Here is an 11,202-nt window from a genome sequence, read left to right as displayed (position 1 = left end):
ACACCCTTCCCCCCACCCCCATGAATTTCGTGCACTGGGCCTCTAGTATATATATAAAATGCAGCTTTATTTTAGAAATATATGTTTTAGTACTACTTTGATCTAACTTTAGATTTTAGCTCTACTATTTATTACTCTGTGACCTGTGAAAAGTTTCTGGGTCAATTTCTTTATCTGAAATGCCAGCTGATCCTTTTTGTAGTCATCAACCATTTATTGGGCTGTTGGTGGCTAGAACTTTTCTCTAATTGTCAAAAGACATATGTTTATTCCTTAGAGGAGAAGAATTATTATTTTTGGTGACCTAAATCTTACTGTTTACCAGTGATCTTAAAAATATATTGATTTTTATGCTTGGGTTTTGGGATGTGTGAGTAGTTACTAGGACTTTTTTCCTTCCCAGGGACTAGAAGGGGAAGATGAAGGAGCCATAAGTATGCTTTCTGACAATACTGCTAAGCTAACATCAGCTGTTAGGTAAGTAAGAAATATATCCTCTTTGAAGTCTTTTTGTTGATAAGATTTACTTAGGCGGTAAAAATTTTGTTAATATTTTTAATAATAGGATATATTAGGTAATAACATATACTTTAAGTTTAAAGAACTAAATTGTATTTTTAACATGTTCAATCTAAGTTCTCTCTTTTATATAACAGATCATTTGCTTCTTTCACTAGTTGGAGTATTGTATAATGTGGATAATTTTACGAAGAAGATAATATTGATGATAAAGTAATGCAAGTTGTTATTAAATTTATCATTGCTACTATTTATTAACTAAAGGTTAAGCAATTTCTTTTAGATACTTTAAATGCTCTTAATGAGAGAGGAAAACTGTTTTAGAACTATAAGTACAATCATATTTCCATTAATCTGATTTTATTCTAAGCCTCCAGATATTGGAACCAGAAAGTGAACAGTGGAGTAATGATATTTGGGAGGCAGATTATTTTAAACTAAGAAAAGAAGCACTTCATCTGCATTAGAGTAGTAAATACTCTATGTGATCAAGCCTAGAGATTACATCCAGTTGATAGTTTAATTTGTCATTTTGTTATGTTTTACTTAAGTTTCCTCAAAGAGCATAGCCAGGTGTGGGTTTTATTAAGGTCTATGTCATTTTCTTAGAAAATATAATGGTTAATTTTCAATTTTTTGATACTTGTAGTTCTTTGCCAGAACTCCTTGAAAAAAAAAGACTTATTGATCTCCACACAAATGTTGCTACTGCTGTTTTAGAACATATAAAGGTAAATTTAACTTTTATCCCCCCACAATATAATTTTTACACATATTATTCTGTTAACAGTAGAGCTGTATCTCACCATCAGTAATACAGATTTAGACATTTCGTTTTATTGTAGTAATATCTAAAATAGCTATTAATATCATCATTTCATTATGTAATTTGGTCCTGAACTTTTTAGTTTTAGATGCGTCTATTAGCATTTAAGCTTCTTACTATTTTCTGTTGTACTGTGTGATTTTGAAACAAATAAATTGGATCTTATATATGTTGTTATAGTTTTTTCTCATTACTTCACTCATGATTACCTGATATTGGTTTGACTTAGTTCCAGCATTGTACAGGTATTTATTCTCTGGACATGGAACTGAATTCTAGTGACATCTTGACCATGTGCTAGGATGTGACCCCTACTTCCCATTTAATAAACATTTGAAAAGCAATGTAAAAAAGTTGGATATGCTAGCTGCCTGTCAAAGATGTTGATAGTATCTTGGATTTATAGAAAAGGAACTTAAATGTTTTCTTTTTTTAATTATTTAAAAAGTCACAGAGGGTTAGAAAGGAGCTAATATAGATAGATAATGAGCATTGTGCAGCATGGAATTTAAATCTGCAAATTTCTATTAAGCTGACGACCTAATTTTTTCTTTGTTCCACATCTTCATATTGATAATTGCTGTTTTCATGTACCTACAGGAATAGAAACATAAATGTTCAGTCTAAGTGATTCTGCTGATATTTTCCCTTTTTTATATGTAAATTTCTATAAAGTGGAAAAAGACTGCCTAGATCTGTTTACCTGAGGTCCATGGGAGATTTTAGGAAAGTTCACAGCATAAGCCAAGATAGACCGTTTGTATGGAAAAGCCAGTGAAAGTGGGGCGGGGTCTCAGGTTATCACCAGGGTAGGAGGAACAGAATTAGCCAGGTTGATGGAAACTCAGCCTGCCTGCCCTGTAGGAAGAGGGCTCAGCAAAGGAAGAATGGCCTCTGCCAGCACTCACCCCAAAGCCAGACAATTCAATTCCTTCCAGTATGTCCCTGGTGCCTTTCAAACTGCTGTCCCAACACTGGAGGTCAGAGCGAGTGAGTTCCAGTCAGTCCGTGTGCTGGATGCCTGGGACTCCAGCAGCCCTCAGTCTCCCTCAGCCTTAATCCCTGTTGGTTTTTACAGCCGGAAGTTATAGGGACTTCTCTTCCTGTGGAACCCTGAGCTGGGGAGGAGGGAGCTAGGAAGGGGCTGGGACACTTTGACCCTCAGGGGGGGATCTCTGTACCAAAGGTATCCCTCTGATTTTTAATTGCCACATGTGGGTATGGGGCCAGCCTATTCCGCATCTCTACCCCTCCTACCAGTCTCGATGTGCTTCTTCTGTAAATCCTTAGCTATAGGACTTCTGTTTAGCTACATTTCATGAGGTTCTCAATGATGGTTGTTCCTTAGTTTAGTTGTAATTCTGACGTGGTTGTGGGAATATTTATGTATCGCATTTACCTACTCTGTTATCTTGACCAGAAGCTCTGTAATTCATAACTTTTAAACCTTTCCTTTAGTAGTTCTTTTATTTCTCGTACAAATATGATTTTCCCCACTTGCTGGTTGTTAAAGAATGGCTTCTAGGACTACTTAAATAATTTGCAGACAGATTTTTTTTTAAATTATTTTTATTGAAGTCAGAGAGGAAGGGAGAGTGGGAGAGAGAGAGAAACATCAATGATGGGAAAGAATCATTGATTGGCTGCCTCCTGCACCCCCTACTGGGGATCAAGCCCACAACCCAGGCATGTGCCCTTGACTGGAATCAAACCCCAGACCCTTCAATCCACAGGCCAACGCTCTATCCACTGAGCCAAACCAGCGAGGCCAGATTTAAATTTTTTTTATGGTTAAATTGAATTAAATACTCTTTAGCATCTGACACCTAAGAATAGGAAAAAATACCTACTTGTAAATCATAGTATATGAGAGAGAGAAGTGGCATTATGTGTTCTTTCACCTAATGCTCCCCTTTGAGAGGAAGAGCTGTGGCATCAGAATGCTTCATCCTCTTGTAGCCAATAAAGAACAAACTGTTAGTAAGCTGTGTGAATTGAGTCTTCATTGGTGCTGAATCATCATTTTTGTTTTACTACTTCCTGTGGAGAAAGTTACGAGGTCTAAAGCCGTCATCTGATCAAGCAAACATGTATAGCCCTAGGTCTTCACTCTGAGCAAGGCTTAGCCCCTGCTAGCAGTGCTAGCTTTTAACCACAACCCCTTCTCCAGGGGTTAATTTTTAGAAATTCTCTTAATTGGTCTCCACACCAAATTAATTGATACCCTTCATTCTCTCTGTAAAACAGTGTTAACTGGCCACAATATTGACATGTTGACAACTGACAGCTAGTATGTTTTACAAGTGGAATTTTTAGCTTACCAAAAATAGCTATTTGTATTTAATTCCAACCTATCATTTTATGAATAGGAAAAGAGTATTATGTGTATAAAACTTAAGTTCACATCTTAGAAAGACTCAATGAAGTGGTGATCTAATTATTGTTTAAATTAGTAGTGGGATAAAAAAAACACCTATACGATTGGAAAATTTCCAAAGTATTAAAATTGCTTTGCAAATGTCTACAAATTTTTTTGGTCCATTTGAAAGAAACTGAAACTGGAAATCATAGGTGATGCCTTATAGGTGTACTTTATGCAAGGAAGAAAAAATGTCAGTAGATTGACATACAATTGTACATTTTAGGTCTTAAGTTAAAAGGCAATGTTTAAAATGTATATATACAACACATCTTTTTTAATCATTCTTTATATTAACTGGCTTTGATTAACTGCTAACCACTCTCCTGATCACAGTAGGGAAGGAATTTTACTGTACTAGAAGTTAGAACATTTCTCTGGCTGGATTTTGACTGATGTATTTAAAATGATCTCTTCTCCAATATACATGCCAAGTAAATATTCTTTTTTTAAAAAATATATTTTATTGATTTTTTACAGAGAGGAAGGGAGAGGGATAGAGAGTTAGAAACATCAATGAGAGAGAAACATCGATTAGCTGCCTCCTGCACACTCCCTACTGGGGATGTGCCCGCAACCAAGGTACATGCCCTTGACCGGAATCGAACCTGGGACCTTTCAGTCCGCAGACCAACACTCTATCCACTGAGCCAAACCAGTTAGGGCCCAAGTGAATATTCTTATGACCTAGTTATCTTTTCTTCAAGGCAGGGGGAAAATACGTTCTGTAACAGGAAGTCCCCATGGACAAGCTACCACTATCTTCTACCTCTTCTCATCCCAAATAAGGCTAATCATTACTGGAATTTGAATACGTATTTCTCACTTTAAGTATGACCAAAGATAGCTCTTAAATGAGTAGAATACCCTTCAACTTCTCACACACTGAATTTCTGGAGACTACTTACACATCTCCAAAAAAAAGTGTGAAATTACTTTTCTCTAGCTCTTCGCTTTCACTTCTCTGCCATCTGTTTTTGTGAAGATGAAGCATTATCATTTAGCAAGACCTAGTTTAATAGATTCATAAAGGTTACTTTAAAGAAATAAGACTTCTCAAAACCTAATAATAAGAAATAAACAATTCAGTTTAAAAAATGGCCAAAGTATTTGAACAGAGACTTGACTTTAAAAAAATACAGATAGCAAATAAGTTTCCACATCAATCGTCATTAGAAAAATGCAAACTAAAACCACAATGAGATACCAGAACGCATCTATTAAAGTGTCTAAAATTAAAAGGATTGATCATGTCAACCTTTGGCAAAGATACAGAGGAACTAGAACTCATAAATTGCTGGTAGAAATGTAAAATGGTACATCCACTTTGGAAAATAATTTGTCGGTTTCTTAAAATGTTAAATACAAACCTATCATATGTTCCAGCCATTTCACTCCAAGGCATTTACTCAATATAAACGAAAGCATATGTTCATTGTACACAAATGTTGATAGCTGTGTTTTTTATAATACCCCAAAACTGGAAACAACCCAGATGTCATCAGATACTAGTAAATTGGATAAACAAATCATGGTTTATCTATTCAATGGAATACTAGTCAGCGATAAAAAGGAAAGTGCTATTGATAAATGCAACAACATGGGTGCATCTCAAAATAGAGTGAAAGGAGTCACATTTTTTAAAAAAGGGAAAAGTACACAGTAAACCCTTGATTTTGCAGACCTCGATTTAACAGAGTTCGGATTTAATGGACAAAATTTCCAGTCCATATGTCATATGTGAAAATTAATACCCTGTTAATTTTAAAAAGCTTTTAACCAAGATTTGCTTATAACTCAATTAAGTTATTTTTTGTTTTGTTTTGTTTTGTTACTAATTCACTATTATTTTTAACAAATTTTAGCAGATAGGCCATATGTTGGAAAAAACACTGTAGTAATTTCGGCAACATAAATATTACATATCTGCAACTATAGTCTACATATTTAAACCCAAGAGTCACTGCTGGTAAACGGTGTTCTGTGAGTGATTACACCACATCACTTGCAGTTATTGGTTCTGTTGTCTCATGGCATGACTTTCTGCGGCAGTTTTAACACCTGCAGTCGATGTTCTCAGATGCACTAAGTAGCACCCCAGCTGTGTGCATTTGTTTACCCTCGGTGACTGTGCCTAAGACTTGACTTTGAGTGGTAAGCACACAATGCAATATACAGATGATATATTATAGAACTGTATACATAATTGTATTAACCAATGTCACCCCAAAAATTTAATTTTAAAAAAGAGTACATAATCTTTCAGTTTACATAAATTTGTAAAAACGAAGCTAATCTATAGTAACAGAAAGTAGATCAGTGCTTATCTAGGGACAGGAAGAGGAGTGTTGAGGGTTAAAAAGGATGCATTACAATAAAGAAACTGTTCTGGGTAATGAATGATATGTGCTCTATCTGGATTGTATTCATGAATTCATACATATGTTAAAATTTACCAAATTCTGTGTATTGTATGTCAGTTACCCTTCAAAAATTCAAACAAAGGTTAGTGGTTATGTATTTTAAATAATTTATTTTACAGATAAACATATTTTTTTAAGTCATTGAGAAAACCAAAGATTAATTTTGGTAATGAGAATTTTTCACTTTTGGTTTAAAGTGACCTAGAATAGCAAGAAACAATATAGTACACAATTTGTGAATAGGTAAGCCCAAAATATTTTCATAGATTTTTTTTCCTTACAGAAACAGGCAGTAAGATAAATGCAGAGAATAGAAGCAAATTGAACCGAAGAGTAAAATTCTGTATAATAAAAGGCTAATATGCAAATAGACCTAACGGCAGAACGACCTGTCGCTATGATGCGCACTGACTACCACAGGGCAGATGCTTAAAGCAGGAGCTGCCCCCTGGTTGTCAGTGTGCTCCCACAGGGGGAGCGCTGCTCAGCCAGAAGCTGGGCTCATGGCTGGTGAGCACAGCGATGGTGGTGGGAGCCTCTCCCACCTGCGGCAGTGCTAAGGATGTCTGACGGCCAGCAGTCGAACATCCCCCGAGGGCTCCTGGACTGCGAGAGGGCACAGGCTGGGCTGAGGGGACCCCTCCCCCCACAAGTGCATGAATTTCATGCACAAGGCCTCTAGTGTTTAAAATAAAAGGAGAGTACAGATGCAGTCCTTATTTTTTAATTAAATTCCTCAGAGTTTATTTATTTATACCTTGAGTTGTTCTGAGGTAGCTTACAATGACAGCACATACAATAGCTGAGTAGAGAATGATTAATGAGAATCAGGGATGTATAAATTAGAGTAGAAAGCCAGAGTCAAACATAGCCCTTACAATTTCCTCTGTTCTTTGGTCTCTATTTTCCAGAGTCCTTCGTGAACCTACCGTGGAACTTAAGACTGTCAAGCTAGAAGGTACCTAGGGACAGAGTTCTAAGTAGATTCTACAAATTAGTGAGGTTTCTTCCCTGGTCAAATAAGGTTAGAAATAAAACTTACTATATTCTCCTCTTGGAGATTCACCATGCAATGTAATATATAAAGTAGTCTGCAAGTCATGTATTTAGAAAACTTAATTAGCCAGTATTTCTCAAACTCTTTCGACTTTGAAACACTTTTAGGTAATACCTCTTATAACCAACTCTGAGAAGTAGCAGTCTGCAGAATATATTTTGTGAAATATTCTTATTTTATAAATGAAGGAATTTCTCTCTTACCTCCAAAACAGGTTAAATGTTTCCTAGTTAATGGCAGGGTTGGAACTCAAACTTGGCAGTCTTTGTATTTTGTCTTGCTGTCTTCTTGCCATGCCATTTTTCCTTGTTACTCAATGAAGCAAAAAATGTTTCATTTAAAGATATGCCTTAAAGAATTTTACATTCTTTTACTTAGCTCCTTCTCATAGTACCATTGTTGCTTTCTTTCCTTATTGATTACCTAAAATGTACAGTTCTGTGGATGGTTCTTATTTTAATCCTAGTGAAAATATTTACACCCTGATGTTATGTGAGTGCTAGAGTACCTTAAAAATAACATCTATTTTAAGATGCTATGTAAATGAGCTTGATTTTACTACAGTACCTTAATGCTTTATACTTCACAAATATTTTATGATCAAACATAGCATCCTTAAATCACAGTCCTTAGATGGAAAATGTGAACACATGGTATTTTGTTTTGTTTTTTAAAAGGAAGAACAAACTTTTTTGGCAACTTATATGTCAGATAATTTAACATGATAATGTTCCCCTATTCTATGTAGGAATATGAATCTCAGAGGTACTGAGTACTTGGCTTAAAGCCAGAGCCTGAAATTGAACTTTGGCTTTTTTACTTTTAAGTCCCATGCATTACCATACTGTAGTTCTTAAAACATATCCACCAAAAATTCCTTGAGCCCTGGCCTGTGTGGCTTAATTGGTTGGGCATCATCCCATGCCCTGGAAAGGGTGGGGGGGAGGGGACGGGGGTTGGCAGTTACTGGTTTGATTCCCGGTCAGGGCACATGCCCAGGTTACAGGCTGGATTCCTGGGTGGAGGTGTGCAGGAGGCAGCTAATCAATGTTTCGCTCTCATGTGGATGTTTCTCTCTCTCTCCCTCTCCTTCTCTCTTTAAAAAAATAAATTAATTAAAATAATTTTTTAAAAATTCTGTGAAAACAGAGCAGCTTTAGAATCAGAAGTAATTTCAGCAAAAACAAAATAGAGGGAAGTAGGGACTCCAATTGTCTTATTAAAATATTTGATCATTTAATGTGTTTATTCAATTCATTTAAAAAATAGTCTGATCTTTTATATCTATGAATGCTTAAATAGACAATGAAAATTTAGTAGACGAAGTTTAAGTTAAGTTTTATAAAACAAGTATACTTTTTAAAACAGTGGACTTTTTTTTAAAGGGTAAATTATTGAAGTGCTGATAAGTATCGCAGGAATCGAATTCCATGCTAGGGTCACATATTGACTTGATAACAAACATAAATACACACAAACAAATGTATTATATACTCTGCATATTTATTATAAATGTTAGACTGATGTATATATATATATATTTTGAAGCACAGACCAAATCATCTCTGTATTCTTTTCTGTTGAGCCATTTTATATAGTACCCATCAAGAAGTAAAAGTGAGAGATTATTATTCAAAGCTACATACCGTACATTTTCCCAAGATTTTGCAAACACTTTATTAAATGCGACCCTTTCTTTTGTTTTCCATCATATACGTACCATTTTTGGATTTTGTTCTTTTAAATTACAGACTTTTTTAGAGCAGTTTGTTTTTAGCTACTATTTTCCTTCAACCTTATTTTCACTCTTAAGAGTTTGTGGACAAACAGCTTAAGACCACTCAGTGGTTGTTCCTACCCATTCAGTGGGCTGAGCAGTGGGGGCTGCAGACGGCCTTCAGTGGCAGGCTGAGCGCTGCAGGCTTCAGTAGGAAACGGCTGAATGGGCACAGAGGGCATCTGCGCACCTTCAGACCAGTCTGTGACCTCAGGTTATGCAGCAGTGAACACGGGAGCTGGAGCAGCCCATTCGCCCTGAAATTTCTCCTTGGTCATAGCCTTTCCAGCAGTTGCCAGCTCTTCCTTTTCAATCTCTTCAGGGTCTCTGTAGAGTTCAGGCATGGGTGGTTATGGGAGATGGTGCCACTCATGCGCAGTACTTCCTGGGCCATCATCCACCACAGCAGACCCACTGAGTGAGCCCCTGTTGTTGCAAGGGATAGCAATGCCCACATAGCTCAGAGGAGAGTCTGTGATACACAGAGCAGGGGGAGGCAGGTTAACATAAGACGTCTCTGTGAGATCTGGTGGTCAGCCCTGGGATCAGTTCCACCAGAAGTCCCAGCTCCCGGAAGGCTGCCTGGATCTGGGTAGTGAAGTTCCAGGATTGAAGCGGCTATAGCAGTGGCTCCAGTGGCAGCAGCAAACTTCAGCGCTGCTCACTGGCCGGTATTCCTGGACGATATGGCACTGACCTCAGCAGGGTTTTCAGTGGCAACAGTGGCACAAGCTGCCAGATTCTCTTCAGATTGATGATGTAGATGCCATCACTCTTCCTTTTGTAGATGGACTGTTCCATTTGGAAGTCAAGGTTGGTGCCAGTGGGTTCCTGCTGCAAGGAATTTGAGGATATCCTCCTCCTTCATTTGTAGAACTTGAAGGGCTCTGGACATTGTGGAAGTTTCCATTTAAGTTACCTGGGAACCAAGAACAATGCCATACGGGCCCCTTTCACAGTAGTGCAGAAAAGCTAGAAAAGTTTTGCCTTTGTAGAAAAATAAGTGAAAAGCACAGAGAATTTCTATATACCACCCACCCCCAGTTTCCCCTATTATTAACATTTTGCATTACTGTGGTACATTTCTTAAAATTGATAAGCCAACATCAATACATTATTACTGAAGTCCATAGTTTATTGGGCTTCACTCTTTTGTGTTGTACATTCTATGGGTTTTGAAAAGTGTATAACAACATAGATCCTTATTACAGTATCATATAGAAGTTTCACTGCCCTAAAAATCACCTGCGCTCCACCTTTTCATCTCTGTTTTCCTTCCCCTGAGTCCCCGATAACCACTGATCTTTTTACTATCTCCGTGGTGTTATCTTTTCCAGAATGTCATGGAGTTGAAATCATATAGTGTGTAGCCATTTCAGATTGGCTGCTTTCATGTCAAAATATGCATTTAAGATTCCTCCATGTCTTTTCATAGCTTGGTAGCTCATTTCTTTTTATTGTCTAAATGTGCCAGTTGTTTATCCATTCAACTATTGAAGGATATGTTGGTTGCTTCCAGATTTTTGACAGTTATGAATAAAAGTGCAATAAACATTCACGTGAAGGTTTTTGGGTGGATATAAGTTTTCATCTCTGTCGGGTAAATACCAAAGAGTGTGATTGCTGAATCATATGGTAACATTATGTTTAGATTTAACAAACTGCCAGCTGCCGGACTGTCTTCCAGGGTGGCTGTACCACTGCAATCCCACCAGCAATGAGTGAGAGTTCCTACTGCGCCATAGCCTTGCTTGCATTTGGTATTGTCATTGTTGGATTTCAGCCATTCTCATCGATTGTTTTAATTTGCAAATCTCTAATGACATACGATACAGAACACCTTTTCATATGCTTACTTCCCATCTGTATCTTTGGTGAGATGTCTGTTCAGGTCTTTGAGCCATTTTTAAATCAGATTGTTTGTTTTCTTATTGTTGAGTTTTAAGAATTATTTGTACTTTTGGGGCAGAGGGAAGAAAGAGTCCTTTGAACAGATGTCTTTTGCAAATATTTTCTCCCAGTCTATAGATTGTCTTCTCACTCTCTTGACAATGTCTTTCACAGAACAGAAACTTTTAATTTTAATTAAGTCCAACTTATTATTTCTTTCATGAATTGTGCCTTTGGTATTGTATCTAAAAATTCATCATTATACCTAAGATTTAAATTTTCTCTTAAGTT

The 11,202-nt window shown here is 36.8% G+C and overlaps 1 protein-coding gene and 1 pseudogene across 2 annotated transcripts in view; one reads left to right on the top strand and one right to left on the bottom strand.

Annotated features, from left to right (window-relative positions):
• Window positions 1-11,202, top strand: part of SCFD1 (sec1 family domain containing 1) — a 123,840-nt gene that overhangs the window by 41,970 nt on the left and 70,668 nt on the right. For both annotated transcript variants that reach the window (XM_005880994.2, XM_014528975.1), the window contains exons 13-14: window positions 404-477; window positions 1,169-1,250. In XM_005880994.2, the coding sequence (XP_005881056.1) occupies window positions 404-477; window positions 1,169-1,250 (156 nt within the window). The remainder of the gene's footprint in view (window positions 1-403; window positions 478-1,168; window positions 1,251-11,202) is intronic.
• Window positions 8,613-9,916, bottom strand: LOC102248895 (annotated as a pseudogene).

This window comes from Myotis brandtii, unplaced genomic scaffold, assembly GCF_000412655.1.
Source record: "Myotis brandtii unplaced genomic scaffold, ASM41265v1 scaffold667, whole genome shotgun sequence".
Taxonomy (NCBI): Eukaryota; Metazoa; Chordata; class Mammalia; order Chiroptera; family Vespertilionidae; genus Myotis; species Myotis brandtii.
This window is presented reverse-complemented; position numbering and strand designations above follow the sequence as displayed.